Source organism: Orbicella franksi, chromosome 6, assembly GCF_964199315.1.
Source record: "Orbicella franksi chromosome 6, jaOrbFran1.1, whole genome shotgun sequence".
NCBI classification, from domain to species: domain Eukaryota; kingdom Metazoa; phylum Cnidaria; class Anthozoa; order Scleractinia; family Merulinidae; genus Orbicella; species Orbicella franksi.
Genome location: NC_138150.1, coordinates 25,871,517 through 25,888,049, shown reverse-complemented (window position 1 = coordinate 25,888,049; position 16,533 = coordinate 25,871,517). Strand labels below are relative to the sequence as shown.

The window sequence follows — 16,533 nt, the reverse complement described above, 5'->3', positions numbered from 1 at the left end:
CATGCGCAGTAATGTGCTTCAGCTGGCGTCGGAAATCAATCGAATATTTTGCTTGTTCCTAATTCTTTTTCACTACTTAGCAAAAAATTTCGACCGTGATTACATGCTGCGAGATATAGGAGTATTCGTTTTTCTTCCTGTTACTTGAAGGTCATCAAAATTGGACTCAACTTTTGCTGTGTCTCTTCTTTTATTCGCTGGCTAGCGAGTATGGCGTCCAATTCACCGGGTAAGGGATAAAAAATCAAACTTGTTTCCTGTAATTGGCGTCTAGGAAAATCTACAGGTCTGGCGGTTTACAAACCTTGTTATTATGTCAGTGTATCCTATTTAGTTTCAACCGTCCTGTGGCTTGGTTAATTACAGTTTTGAAGGGTGGTGGTGTTTTTAGAGATTAGTTTTAAGCTTATTGTTTTAGTAATTTCTATGCCCTTCGTAATTACTTCTTCAGGGTAGTCATTACTTTGTTTGTTGCGTTTTTGCTGTTATAGGTAGCAGATTATCGAGGGAGAAACTTAAGCTCGATTTCCAGGGCGGATTAGAGCGGAGAAAATTCAATCTTGCAGGATTGACTACCCGACAGCCAACCCCACTACAGTCAAACATGTAAGGTTTAGTCAGTAATAATAATTAATCTAATCTCCAGTTTTACGATTCTTGGTATGCGATTGGTCACAGGGAATTCTTATCTTATCTTAAGATATCAAAGGGTGTTTGTTAAAGATGTGGAAAGAGTTATGTTTGTAACTGAGCAGGTCATTATTTGATTGGAAAATTTAAATTAAGCTTATTTATTGCATTCAGGCTAATTATTTTAAAATCAATTTATCTTAATTGCATTGGTCTGAGTCAATTGCTCTAGCAGGAAGAAGATTTATACAAATGAAATTAGAAAACACCCTGTAAGAAAGCAAGGGCTGAAAGCTGAACTTCTTTCTAACAATTAGACTATGAGCCCTGGTTTATTATGAGCAGATAGTCAACAAGGCACAGGTGAATTGACTATCGGTCATAGAAAATGAGGGTGAGAAGTCTAATTGTTTCATAGAAATTTACCATAGTGTTTTTTTCTATGCAGTAAGTGTAAAAAACCTGTCAAGTAATGTGTAGAAAAGAACTGCTTTATGGTGCTACACCAGGCAATCCAAAGGGTTTGATGTTTGATGTGTACTGATGCATGTAGAAACTCAAAAACACTGTGGAAACACTTGGCTACTGCTCATGTACAGTCATGTACACCTAGTTAAGAGATTTCATAAATTACTGACTAACTTAACTGTAACATTTTCAGGGAGAGATTAAGAACCCACAAAGCAGTTGGAAAACTGTCATTTGGTCCTGATAAGGTAAAATGTGCAATATTTTATAGCATTTTCATTATAAGCAGTAGTAGCTATTTCTGCAGCCATTATTGTTAGAAGTAATGTTTGTAAATGATAATGTTTAGTGAGGAACTTCATAGAGTTGTTTCTAATCAAAATCTAAATTTAAAAAATCACATTCATTATGTTATTGTTAGTAACAATGCACATGAATCTTCTCTGAACTTGAAGTACACATTGAGATATACAGTCATACTACAGGTTAAGAAACACAGTACAGGGCTATAATCCATAATACCAGTTACAGCTGATTATGCTTGATAGACTCCATATGTAAAGGAAAAGAATAAATTGTGATTTATGATTATGTAATCAAAATTTTCATTGAACATTGTAAACAAAAATTGGAACTATATGAACTATATGAGAGGGACTAATTCCTGTGAGCTCCTTGCTTTTGAGTTTCGTTCAGAAGGTGTTCTTGTTTTGACATCACAGCCCAAATACATTGTACTCCCAGGTCTTCACCTCACATCCTCTCATTGCCATGGTTTCTGACCCAACCAGAAGTGAAATTCCATGTTTTTCAAAGGCTAAATCACACTGAAGAAAAGTGGTTAAATATTCAAATTTTTTTTAGAGATTTTGTTATTTAGATTCCATCCTGCAAATTGAAAAATTGTCAGTTATAATTTATATGGATAATTCCAGTATTTTAGGAGCCCATTAGACAGTTCAATGCAAAAGTCAAATCCTACAAGTCAGTCTTTCATTTGCACAGAACTTATATATGTCTCATAGTCATATGTGCATATAAATTCACATTTTATTTTGCACAAGACAATACAGACTCAACTGTAACTGACAACTTGAGCTTGCATGTATGGTGCTCAGGTGTCTGGTGGAACAGTTAAGACAAAGGTTCATCATCGCCATCATTGTCGTCATCGTTGTCAGCATTGTTGTCGTCATCATCAATTCCAGAACTTTCCGTAGCTGGGAAATAGGGCCTTGAGGTTTGACGTTCACTAAGCGCTCTGACCATATTCTGTGAAGCACTACATGTACTATTTTAATTTGTTTATTTTTAAAATTTTGTTGTTGTTGTTGTAGAATTATGAATATTCATCCGAAGACCTGGAAGACTATGGTGAAATTGGTAGAGGTGCTTACGGCACAGTCAATAAAATGCTTCACAAGGAGAGCAACACATACATGGCAGTGAAGGTACTTGTAATATCTATTAGTAAGAATAGCACAGACGTTTCTGTGATTGGCAAGCACAGTGTGCTGTACATGTAATTACCCATGACTGACTCCTGTTTTCATTGGAAATAAACAAGTCCTCTATCTCGCTCAACTTTCCAATTTTTAATTTTAATAATGTCACCAAAAAGTAGTAGAAAAGTTTTGTTTAAGTGTGCCTGTACAAGAATAAGCCATTTCTGATTTGCCTTTTGCCTCTGTGCCACTGTATCAAAACAAGTCTGAGTGAAGCCATTCATATGGCAGAAAATTTGTTTCCTGTATGGTTCATTTTCATGCAAATCAAATTCATTTTCATGCAAGAGGTTTTACACAAGGAGTCGTTTTGAAACAGAGGCACAAGGTAACTCAGAAATGACCTTTTGGGAGGACATGACAATCCTTCAAACGCTGGAAAGAACTTTGAAAGCTGAGAACAGTTTGTTATGGAAGGAGGATAACACATTCATTTGATTTATTTATTTATTTATTTATTTTGATGTCACATCATTGAGAAAATCAGATATAAATCATACTCACCTCGACATTATAATTCTGAACAGGCTGGAAATGGTGTACATTGTATAAATTTTGTTCAAACAAGGCAATCTTAATCTTGGTCCCTGTTCTTGTTTCCAGAGAATTCGCTCAACAGTAGACGAGAAGGAGCAAAAACAGCTTCTAATGGACCTGGATGTTGTTATGCGTAGCAGTGCTTGTGAATATATCGTCAAGTTCTACGGAGCCCTGTTTACTGAGGTGATCATGTAAAACAATATTTATTGGATAGCCACCCACCCATAACCCCCTACGATGCTGTTTGAATCCAAGGCATATAATTTTCCTTTTACAATGTTCCCAGAGCTACAGCTGTACATGTACTGCAGGACCCCACCTTTAGACTGTCTGTTACAGTTGAATTGACCAGTTTGCTAACATGGCCACTTAATTATGGCCCATACTAAGTATCAATTGATGGATTATAAATTTGCTATCATGTTACGGTAATAATTATGATCAAGACAAAGATTGATAGAAGCAGCTACTGTACATCTGTACGTGTAGATTTTCTTTTCAATTGTATGGCAAAAAAGAAATACCTGTTTTCAAACAAAATATTAAATGAATAGTTTATTTGTATCCATTCCAGTTATGATCAAATGAATCAGTTAGAATCAATTACTGTTCACTAAAGTGAGCAGGAGCTGCGAGTTGAATGAAGTTGTGCTATTCTGGTAGTATGACATCGCTTTTATTAAGATATTTCTGGGAGGCTGCAGTATGATGTATCATACAGTTTGCATGTACAGTTCAACCCCTATTAAGAGGCCCTGCGCCTAAGAAACGACCGATGATTTCCGGCTAAAAAATAAAATCGGCCGATTTTTATCTCCCAAGCAGAGGTTACCGAATACTATTTAAAAATGAATTTCTTTTGTTTCAGTTTCGCTTTAAACCAAAAATATCGAGCCACAAACTTTTTCCGTCTGATAGCAGCTAAATCAGGCCGAAAATAAGCCCCCGCAAAAAAACTGTTCAGAAATTACTATCGCAACGCAAAATAATGAGAAAACTACACAGTGTTGAAGAAAAAGGCCTTTTAATGCAATATCATTCGATAAACATCAAAAAACTGCCGAAGCGATTAGCAAATAAAGTTTCAAATATTGCATACTAAATTAGATGGCGTGTTGGAACTGATTTTAAAATAATTATTTCTCAAAAGTTCAACGCTTTTGAAAGCAATCAGAGTGATGAATTAGACATTGGAGGGATATACATCACGTTTCTGGAAAAACATTTTTCGGCCAAAGTATATTGACTTTGTACAAAGCGTTCAAAGTTACTGGTTTACCGTTATCCTGCTATTTCGGCGAAACACTTCTCTTTTGCCAATACGGCCGTGGATAGCATGGTAAATGCCACTTTAAACCTTGCTAGGCATTCAAAGACCATCCTGAGTAGAAGAACGTAGAATTAAAAGAGAAAGGAAGATGAAAAATACGCAGAAAAAGAAAATAACTCGAAATTACCATCTGCTAACGAAAGTTGAATCTGGAAAATGTCGTGGCGTGACAGCGGCCATTGACGTCATTTTTCACGTCAAGTCGCAAGAGCGTGGGAAAACAAGTCTGCAATGTCCTTCGGGTGGTCAGCGGCTAGGGATCCAGTCGTGACCCCATAACTCAGATCACGCTGCGGCCGAAACGGTGTGGCGGTTGGGGAAGTATTTCTTTTTCAGTGACCATCATTTGTGAAAAATAACATAACATTGTTCCACTAAACGTTTTCTGGCCGGGAAAAATTGTTTTCCTATTTGTGCATTCGTTTGGATTCCGCCGCTATTTATACAAATGACGTCAATGGCCGTTGGCAAAAGAGAAGTGCTTCGCTGAAGTAGCAGGATAACGGTAAACACGGTAACTTTGAACACTTTGTATAAAGTCAATATACCTTGGCCGAAAAATGTTTTTCCAGAAACGTGATGTATATCCCTCCAATGTCTGATTCACCACTGTGACTGCTTTCAAAAGCGTTGAACTTTTGAGAAATAATTATTTTAAAATCAGCTCCAACGCTCCATCTAATTTAGTATGCATTATTTGAAACTTTATTTTTTAATCGCTTCGGCAGTTTTTTGATGTTTATCGAATGATATTGCATTAAAAGGCCTTTTTCTTCAACACTGTGTAGTTTTCTCATTATTTTGCATTGCGATAGTAATTTCTGAACAGTTTTTTGCGGGGGCTTATTTTCGGCCTGATTTTGCTGCTATCAGACGGAAAAAGTTTGTGGCTCGATATTTTTGGTTTAAAGCGAAACTGAAACAAAAGAAATTCATTTTTAAATAGTATTCGGTAACCTCTGCTTGGGAGATAAAAATCGGCCAATTTTATTTTTTAGCCGGAAATCATCGGTCGTTTCTTAGGCGCAGGGCCTCTTAAACGGCCACCCTTGAGGAAAAGGATACCGGTAATGGCCACTTAAAGGGGGCCAGCTGCTTCATAGAGATAAAAACAATAGAAAAACCCTTATCGGGACTTTGATTACTGGTCCCTTAACAGGGCTTGATAGGGGTTTGACTGTAGTTTGAAGTTGACAAGTTGCAATGTAATATGACCATCCATGCCAACCTGTAAAATAATTCAATCTGATTTACTCTATTCACCAGTTGAAAGTCAATCAGGAGAATTTCATGACTCCAACCTGTAACTTAACTTGTATATTTGTAGGGCGATGCTTGGATTTGTATGGAATTGATGGACACATCCTTTGATCAGTGCTACAAGCATATTTATGGTGTCCTGTTGGAGACCATACCTGAGGATATTCTGGGAATGACTTCATTAGCGGTATGTTTCTTCTCTTCAACATTTCCTGAGTCATGATTTTAAGATTTCAAGTGTCCCAAAATGATTGATTCAAAAGACATGATTGATTCAAAGGGAGATGTTGGCATGTACAATACATGTATGCAACAAGACCAGTTGCAGAAAATAGCACCAAATTTGAAAATATGTTTAAAAAAACCTTAGCCATGTGCATTCACCAGGCAAAGATAGAAGATATCTCTCAGCAGCGCAAGGCTATGTTTTTATAGCATATTGTGAGTCAAATTCAGCACCATTTGTGCAATCTGTCTATCCTGCATTGGCATATCAGGGCTGTGCTCTAGAAGCACCTGGGTGCCACAGACAACTAACTTTTGCCTTTGGGCGACTGGAAAAACTTACTTTTTCAGATAATTTATGTTTATTAATTATTCATTAATTTTTGCAAACTAGTCATTAGTTATTGACTTTAGTTAAGTGTCCCCAATTAGGTAATCTATAGCTAAATACACTGACACATTAATAAAGTTTTCATTCATTGATTCGTGCTTTAGTGCTGGGCACCCAGGATTTCATGGTTAGGTACCTTTGGGCTTCTTGTTAATTTCACTTAGACTACAGCCTTGAATATACATTTGTATAATTATAGATCAGACACTAAGAAAGAGTTTGCAAGAAGCTGGAAGCAGTCTGTTAAGCCTACTTATATAACTTGGTTCGAATGCTGCCTACAGCTGTACAAAGCGTACATGGGATTTTCTAACATTGCAAAGGACTGTTAAAAATGTTTGTTCTAGTATACAGAATTAACATGGTATTATTTGTTTTATGAAGAACATTGACAAGAAGTTGACAGTTAGAGTCAAATGCAGTCCCAGTAAAGAATTAACATTGTCCCTAAAAGTTCACATGCGTTTGTTGAAACACGTTTAGATGGTGAAAGATTGTCAGCCTGTCTTTTTGCTATACAGTTAATCATACAGATGTACCTAAAATGTTGACTAAAAAATTTATTCCTTTGTAGGTAGTCAAGGCACTGGACTATCTAAAAACCAAGCTCAATATTATTCATAGAGGTTTGTTTACATTTAGTTTACTCTTAGTATTGAGAAAATGAATCTCTATCCAGCAATTAACAACTTGCTTTGACAACATATTGGGCTTGTTTGGTCTAGCCATGCTTATTTTCATGGCTGGAAGTCCTACATCTCACCAAAATGCATGTAGAAACAAACATGACTTGACTTAACACTCCTGATACAGTATGCCACCAAATCCTATCAAAAAAATTAAGGTACAATGTACATGCATGATTACACACAGATGTTGACTCAAAATAATCAGGAAGTATTCTTTGTGATTAAGTGATATTGTTGTTAATAGATATATGTGTGTCCTTTTCAGATGTGAAACCTTCCAACATTCTCCTTGATCTCCAGGGAAATATCAAATTATGCGACTTTGGCATTAGTGGCCAACTGGTGGACTCCATTGCTAAAACCAGAGATGCTGGTTGTAAGCCATACATGGCGGTATGTTCTCCACTTAACTACATTGCTCATAAAGAAATATTACAACTTCTCATATAAGAGGTACATTTATAACATAACTAAAGCAAAGCGCGCGTTCTGATTGGTTAATTTAGCATCTACTATTTGCCCATGGGTGTACGCTGCTGACGTGTGTGCTAATGTTTACAAAGCAAATCTTTTGACAGACATTGTTTCCAAAGTAATGGCCGACATCCTCCCAGAAATACGAAACTGTCTGCACAGTTGTGTGAAGATGAAACTTTATTGAGTTACTGGTGTGCAGTCGGTTGTCATGAATGAATTTTCGCGCGCTTGTTTTCTCTTGTCATGTAAGACTACACGAACATTTTTTTGTGATGTAGTTCAATAAAAGGACTTCTGTTGTTCCAATGTCTCAATGTTATGTTATAAAACAAATGGTAAACGCCGTAGCGTGTACTATTGAGTTATGGATGCACTTGGGAGGTTTGCTAAGCACTCAAGAAGCTAGAGTTGCACTCGGCTATTGCCTCGTGCGACTCTTACACTTCTTTCGTGCTTAGCAACCTCCCGCGTGCATCCATAACTCAATAGTACACGCTATGGCGTTTACCATTTGAAGAAGCTAGTCATAAAAGGGGATAAGTGACGATTTTGGTTGCTTTTCTTTTTTCTTGCTCCAAATTAGCTGAAGTTTTGCATGTGGTCTTCAATGTAATAGAAAAATGTGGTTCTGTATTTTTGTCGCTGGTTTTTGCTTTGTTTTCGAGTTAAAACGTAGGCAAAAAACTTGGCTTTTCCTAGCCATGTCTTTAGGAGTTTATTTGTTGAACAGCAAACAGGCAGACTGTTTATAGTGTATGAAGTCAAAACCAAATCCCACAGCATATAAAGCGGAAATCTGGGAACGGATTGTTTACACCGGTTATTGTGACGTGAACACAACACATGAATCGATCGAGCGTCAAACGAAATGCCATCAAACAAAAAAGAGATGTGCCGCATTAGAGCTCTGTCAACTAATATCTTAAGCATTGTTTTAAAGTACCTTGTGTGCCTACCTGGTGGTTGAGAGGCATCATAAAGCCTCGATAAACCCATAAGTCATCAGCACGTTTTAAAGAATCAAAATGTGTTCTGAAACTTCCCGCGCACGAGGTGTAAAGACCCTTCCCGGCATGCATTGCGATTACGTTCTGCGGACGTTTCTCGAACTGGTAACTAGATTTAAACATAATAATGGCCAGCAAGTGGCGATCGATTGTAACAGATCTGTGATCCAGTTTGCGTTGATTTTATTACAAATCGGCATGATTTGTAGTGTTTTGAGCTTCTGGGATCAGGGGACATGCAGATGTATGGAGACCCGTACATTGCGCAGAAGGGTTAATCTGTTAATCTGTCAGCCCTATTTATAGAGCGTTTTCACGTGGAGTCATCAAATTCTTAAATCCAAAACTAAACAGCCGCCAAAGTTGTTATCCTCATCAGGCATAAGAGGTACCAGCGCATTTTGAACTTGAAAGTTATGGCGGTGCGTGACATCAAGCTACGATCACGTTTGTCGAAAACTATGTTTTATCTCGTGATTTTTTAGCCATTGAAGACGTTGCCGTATTTGAAAAAGTGTTTATTGAAATGTTTATTTGTTTCATTTTATTTTTATTTACACCTTTTTTTGACCTGAAATCAGCACTTTTGAGCTTATACGTTGCGTGAAATTACCATTTTCAGGAGCCCATCATGGGCTCCTACCATTTTGCTGTTTTCTAAGTGAAACCAACATCCTTGCCGTCACGCGTTAACGTCAAATTAACATTTTAACCTATTTAGACCTAAAATCAACATCATCGAGCTTATGCGCCGCGTAAAATTGACATTTTGCTGGTTTCTAAGTGAAACCAACATCCTTGCCGTCACGCGTCAACGTGAAATCAACATTTAAACCTTTTTTGACCTAAAAGCAACATTTTTGAGCTTATACGTTGCGTGGAATTGACATTTTGCTGGTTTCTAAGAGAAATCAACCTCCTTGCCGTCACGCGTTAACGCGAAATCAACATTTTAACCTATTTAGACCTGAAATCAACATCATTGAGCTTATGCGCTGCGTGAATTTGACATTTTGCTGGTTTCTAAGTGAAACCAACATCCTTGCCGTCACGCATTAATGCGAAATCAACATTTTAACCTATTTAGACCTGAAATCAACATCATTGAGCTTATGCACTGCATGGAATTGACATTTTGCTGGTCTCTAAGTGAAACCAACATCCTTGCCGACACGCGTTAACGTGAAATCAACATTTTAACCTTTTTTGACCTAAAATCAACATTTTTGAGCTTATACGTTGCGTGGAATTGACATTTTGCTGGTTTCTAAGAGAAATCAACCTCCTTGCCGTCACCCGTTAACGTGAAATCAACATTTTAACCTACTTAGACCTGAAACCAACATCATTGAGCTTATGCGTTGCGTGAAATTGACATTTTGCTGGTCTCTAAGTGAAACCAACATCCTTGCCGTCACGCGTTAACGCGAAATCAACATTTTAACCTATTTAGACCTGAAATCAACATCATTGAGCTTATGCGCTGCGTGAAATTGACATTTTGCTGGTCTCTAAGTGAAACCAACATCCTTGCCGACACGCGTTAACGTGAAATCAACATTTTAACCTATTTAGACCTGAAATCAACATCATTGAGCTTATGCGCTGCGTGAAATTGACATTTTGCTGGTTTCTAAGTGAAACCAACCTCCTTGCCATCACGCGTTAACGTGAAATCAACATTTAAACCTTTTTTGACCTAAAATCAACATTTTTGAGCTTATACGTTGCGTGAAATTGACATTTTGCTGCTTTCTAAGTGAGATCAAAGTCCCTGCGGTCGCGGCGGGCCGATCCTTTGTTATGATAAACCGAGGCAAGACTTTGACTTATAACAAAGGCTTGGCTTGGTTATTATAACAAAGGATCGGCTCTGTTTATCATAACAAAGGCCCGGCTTCGTTTATTTGCAGCCTCGGCGGGAAAAGGGCGTTAGGTATTTTAATCAAAAGTGAACTTTGTCGAAAACGCTCCAAATTTCGCATATAGTTTTGTTTAGGTATGTTTAGCAATGTCCCGTAGTTTTTGCACTAAACCTTGCTTCGTTTTCAGGATATTGCATATGCAAAAAAACCACTCGGTTTTCCTAGCGGCGTCTTTATAAAGCGAAGCAAAAACCAGCGGCAAAAATACAGGAACACGTTTTTCTATTACATTGAAGACCACATGCAAAAATTCAGCTAATTTGGAGCAAGAAAAAAGAAAAGCAACCAAAATCGTCACTTATCCCCTTTTATGACTAGCTTCTTCATTTGTTAAGTAGTACATGTATGAGTATATATATAGGTTGATCAGAGACCTGTTAGATAATAGTAATCCTTACGGTTGAGGTGCATTGAACTTGCTGAGAAGTTAAATGGTCTGAGTTGAAGCAAGGGCCATATAGGCTCTTCTTGTCACATTCTTCAGAAAGACACTTTCACTCTCAAAAATAAATACGTAATTTACATGTGGGTACAGTTAACTCTCTCAAAGGCAAGACACCCTTGGGAGTGGCGACTGCTGCCTGCTTTGGAGAGGTGTGTCGGATCCAAGAGTTTAGTTACAGAGAAACAAATGAAATTCAGTTAGGACATGTAAGACACTATGAGAGAGTTGATCGTAGCTATAAATTTTCAGAATTGCCAGAATATTAATCATAAACGGTAGCCTCCCACCCAGGGGAGTACATGTAGCAACACCCCAATTGTTACTTTGTGTTGTGGAGCTGGAGTCAGATGCCATCCCAGAAAATACACATTAACATGATCGGAATTTAAGAAAGGTGCCTTGATCGAAAGTGATAAGCTTGTCAGAAATGTTTATAAAAATTCAGTGCAAATAATGCCTTTGCACTTTATTTACATGGAAAATGAAAATTTTTCTGTGCCTTTCTAGCCTGAAAGAATAGATCCCATGTCCTCAAGGCAAGGAAGTTATGACATCAGATCAGATGTGTGGAGTTTCGGTATAACTTTGGTAAGTAGAGAATTGTGAAATCTCAATTTAGATTTGTTTGGTAGACTTCTGCTGTTGAGTACAGGCAACATGTCATAGTGAGCAATTTGTATGTTCACCAACCCAAGAATTTCATTCTGGAATTGCAGATTGGTTGTTTTGAGGGTAGAATTTGTTATGAAAAAATATAAATTTGTTATGCATTTAAACTATGATTTTGTTTCACCAGCTTCTCAGTGTTCCGTCATCCTAAATCCTTACAACCTGTAAATCTGACTGCTAATTGCGCTTGCTCTAGCAGTCCGGATTTTCCCAATCGGACCCCATGTATGGACCGCTCCAAAATTTCCAACTTTGACCACTTCAAGGTTTTTGTTACACCATAAAATGTACCCATTCAACAGTTTGGCAACTTTGCAAGCTTTTTTCATCACTTTTTGTGTCCGAAATGTCAAATGCATGTGTACAATATGCCAGATTTGAACTTTGTGGTTTTAATTAAAACTCATCACAAAAGTTGCCTTGAAAGCATTACCATAGAGAAAAAAATAAACTTGTTATTTGCCATCCTTGGTCAGTCCACATTGGGCAAAACTGTGCCCTCAGTCTTACATGTAAGTACGGCCACAGTTTTTGCCCTTATGGACCTCCCGGCCAGCAAATAACATGTATGCATAGTTGACAAAAATTAGTTTAGCACTCCTTTTTGGGGTGGTGATCTTTGTATACGTGTATGTGTCTTGGTACTCAGTGGCATGCCTTTCCAGTGCAGACTCTGGTGCCATGTCACTGTCATGTTGTACATGTAGCAGTGTTTAAGCTCTGCATTTGTGTAGTGACTTTTGTCATCTACCTTCAAATTTAAGCTTCTCTCCTTCCCTGTTCTTTTTCATCCTTTCATTGATCCTATCAGTGTGATGGATGCCTGAAATCTAGGGTAAAGTTACACTCATGGTTTGTTTGGTTGTTTTTTTGTTTGTTTCTTTTTGGGGGGGGGGGGGGGAGGGGAATTTGCTAGCCATGGGGCAGTGTCGTATCTACATGTAGGGACTGGTTGGTCCCAGGCATAAATCTTCCACATAACCAAGGTAGCATTTGATGTTACCCAAATGTCCCAAGTGATTCTCAGGTCAACAGTCTTGAAAAAGTAAAAGGAATGATCAGAACAAAGGAAAGAGTACTTTAACTACTGAAAGGCCAACAGTGTCTCTTTTCAAAGGTTATTTTCCCAACTGGTCCTCAATAAAATGTTGTGTGAAGTGTGGAGAATTTATTCTGAGCTGTTGTAACCTTTTCAGATTGAACTTGCCACTGGGAAATTTCCTTATCCTAAATGGAAGAGTGTCTTTGATCAGCTTAGTCAAGTTGTTAAAGAAGATCCACCTCGTTTGACTAATGAAGATGGAAGAAACTTTTCAGACGAAATGCTTGCCTTTACAAATGTGTGGTAATGTATCTTAAGCTTATTAATGATGCAATTTGAAACATTGCCAAACTCTTAAACTATTTACCTGAGCAAAAACCACAACCACATTTTGAGAGTTTTCTATTAGTTGTTGTCAACAGAGGTCTTACTTGAATGAGAATTCATTGCCAAGAAGTGTTTAGTAAATGTTTGGTTAAATGTCCTAGTTAATGTTTGTTTTCTTTCTCTCCTGATAGCTTGACAAAGGATGTTACTAAAAGACCAAAGTATAGGGAACTACTGAAACACCCATTCATTTTGAGGTACGAGGAAAAGCAAGTCGACGTTGGGTCTTGGCTCAAAAGAATTTTGGCGCAGGCGCCACTGAACTTAGATAAATTGGAGTTATGATGTCTTTTTACAACTATTTTTGCACAAATGAAATGTAAATACTTAAATAATTCGTAAAAAAAATGTACTTGTGTGGCAGTTTGTGGAGAATGGCATCTCTTAGTCTGAATCAGGACAGAAAGTTCTTTTCACTCGTTAGAATTGCTGATATTAGAATTTTTTTTAATTGAGTTGTCTTACATGTAAGTAAATTTGCATTTAGTATTGTTTCACGGTACTTAGTGATTGGTTTAGACGTACAATTGTTTTAATTTGAGTGTGGAAAGTAAATTTGCATTTGCTTATATGTTGGTGTTGCATTACAGCAATTAGTGATTGGTGAAGAAAATAGCACTTTGTCAGCCATTCAGAATTAAACGCCAAACAAATCATGACACGCCTACGCGCTTTTTGCAGCCCTTTACGCTAACTAAAATGGACATGAATTTGCTGTGAGGTTTGAATGGTTTACTGGATTCTCTGTGTTCTTCGTGCTTATGATAGCAACTTTGGTTCTAGTATGGCCTCTTAGCTCCCGACCATAAAATCTTGTGTCACATTTACCACTATCAGTCCATGGATCAAAGCTGTTAAACACACCTTTGTACCATTATCTTAATCTCAAACAATTCAATAGCTTGACTATATTTTTCCTGCTTCAAGCTAAGATGTGTGATGTCAAAGCCTGCCACAAGCCCTTAGGTAACAAACAAAGTGACGTGATAATTATATTTGTTAAAATGGTGCTGACTCAGATTTTGATTTCATTCCCTGCAATTTTTTCAGGGGCCGGAGGTTTTGATAAGTATTGCATTACATAAGTGAAATGAAGGATTAATTTTATCCCTAACCAAGACACTCTTTGCTTACCTTCATAACTGAGTCACATTTGTTTAAGGGACATATTGGGTTAGAAAGATGTGATTTATAAAGGTTAGTGTGGGAACATCGTGGCTTTGTTTTTTTGTATAGTGCAAATAAAATTGCATGGTATTGAATTTTATACAATAATTAAATGAATGCGCGCGCTCTGATGGGTCAATCAGCTCTGGTTTATTTTGCCAGTAAGCTCATGGAAATTTCGCGTGGCTTCTGAATTATGATATAAAGGCAATAGACCATAAGCTTCTATAGTTTAGAGGCATGATAAACCACTTGGGATGTTGGAAGAACACTCGAAGAATTCGTAAATCACTCGCCTGCGGCTCGTGACTTACGAATTCTTCTCGTGTTCTTCCAACATCCCGCGTGGTTTACTAGCCTATGAACCATGAAAACTTGTGGTCTATTGCTTAAATATCTTCGCTATGTTGTATTTGTTGGCTGTTTGCCCATTTCTGAGGTTGGGCTGAAGTGGTGTACAAACAAAGCAAGAATCAATTCTGAAGTTAAACTTTTGCATTCCCGTACAAACCTTTATAATTCAAATATTTCTAACAATACCTCTAAGGAGAGTTGCTTTAGAGGGACCTTTGGCTGCCTGTTGAGAGCATTAGAGGGCTTCATCGTTTGAGCTCTGATTGTCAATATAAATTTAAGTTTTCTGGGGTAAAAGCTGTTTGAAATGAGCATTTGAATTTACAGAGCTGTCTGGAATAATTTGCGTCAAGCTTCTGCACGGGCCGGGCTCTCAATAGGGTATGAGATAGGACACGATAGCAAGTGTAGGAGAAGTAACAGTTACGTGTATTTATCCTCTTTCCACATTACAGGAGCCCATGGAGAGACAAGGTTGTGCTTTTCATATTTAAGAAATGAATTGAAAAATATAAAATATACAAAAATACTGGCTGACAATGTATAAAATTATGCACACTGTTGCTGCAAATGCTGGTTGAGATTTGCAGCGATGTGGCTAGTTGAGTTTGGTTTTTTAAAATATTGCTTCTTGTATGGTAACGTATTGTGTTCTTCCTCCATAAATAGCAAATTTTCGAAAAGCAAATTGTGAGAATTTGCTGCAAGATAGATTTGTTTTGCTTTGATTGTTTACTTATTGTTCAAAAAATGTCACACAAAGCTACATGTAAGCTGATGTACTAGTTTAAACAACTGTAAAAATTCCAAATTATTCCTATGAAAAAAGCATATTTTTAGCGCTTTTGAACTTGTCTTCATTGTGCGACTTCGTGCTGTGTAGTATTTATTAAAACGATAAATGAATTATTGCCTGAGGAGAGAGTGAACAACGGAGGAAATCAGAGTGGCAATCTGGGTGGAAATGTAGTGGACATTTGGGTGGTACTGAGGAACCCCGCCTTACGGTCAGCTCGTTAATACGCTCACCTCGTTATCACGTCCAAATTTTGCCCCGACGAGACGGCCATACATTTTCATACAAGAAAACCCCGCTAATACGGCTAACGGCCACATTCTCAAATCCCAACCTGTATAATCCTTTATAATTTTTCTCCATTAATACGGCTATTCAAACCAGTTATGTTCAGCTTTCCATTGTTAATATTTTATGTGGTTATTCAATTTTCAATATTATACAAAAAATATAACTGCATCCGGAGCTTATTAGAGAATTATAGAAGTTCCGAAATGCATTGTGATATATCTGTGAAGACGCCACTCGATCAGACTATTCATGCATGAAATTTGGCCTGGCCCATTGGTGACCGACCCGTTTGACCTAGCGTTCAGAGCCAACTTAAAGTTTTGAAAATATAAGGTGGCTCTGAACCCTATGTACAGAATTTTTTGATACTTTGCCAAAAAAGTTGCGTCTTATCCTGCTTATCGAAACATAATATAAACAAAATTTCACCGTGCCGTTTTGAATTGTAAGCGCGTAAAGCTGTAATTAAGGGTGTATTTTAAGCGGGTCATACTGTTGCAATGGTAACCTATTGTGTCACGAAAAACATAACGTGTTCACCAATGACTGGGCAGTTTTTTGATGCCATGATTGTAGCATCAAGTGATAAAGAGTGGTTATAATGACCCATCAAAATCTAACTGCTGGAAATTGTTTTGCGCCACCTTAAATCTATTCTGGCAATCAATACGAGACACTGATTGAGTATGTACTTAATAATAGCTCTAGCAAATATGAGAGGAAGATGTTACATATTAAACGACATATTTTCCGTTAAAAAGCATAGAACATACAGACCAGGGAGGGCAAGCAGCGAGGCCTGGAACCGAGTTTCTATGATCGCCCCAGTTAAGAAATTTGGCCAAGCGAGACTAAGTACTGGTTTGTGATAAGTTAATAAAGATGGTGAATTTTAAGCTCGGTAATGAAATGAGAATTAATCAACATGACACGAG

The 16,533-nt window shown here is 37.5% G+C and overlaps 1 protein-coding gene across 1 annotated transcript; it reads left to right on the top strand.

The window, feature by feature from the left end:
• The first annotated feature begins 26 nt into the window (after positions 1-26).
• Positions 27-15,428, top strand: LOC145490681 (dual specificity mitogen-activated protein kinase kinase 4-like). Its single transcript, XM_081469769.1, has 11 exons — positions 27-229; positions 492-606; positions 1,292-1,346; positions 2,436-2,549; positions 3,207-3,326; positions 5,801-5,920; positions 6,924-6,975; positions 7,304-7,431; positions 11,400-11,480; positions 12,758-12,906; positions 13,122-15,428. The coding sequence occupies exons 1-11, from the start codon at positions 211-213 to the stop codon at positions 13,273-13,275; spliced, it is 1,107 nt and encodes a 368-aa protein (XP_081325895.1). The 5' UTR covers positions 27-210; the 3' UTR covers positions 13,276-15,428.
• The last annotated feature ends 1,105 nt before the right edge of the window (positions 15,429-16,533 follow it).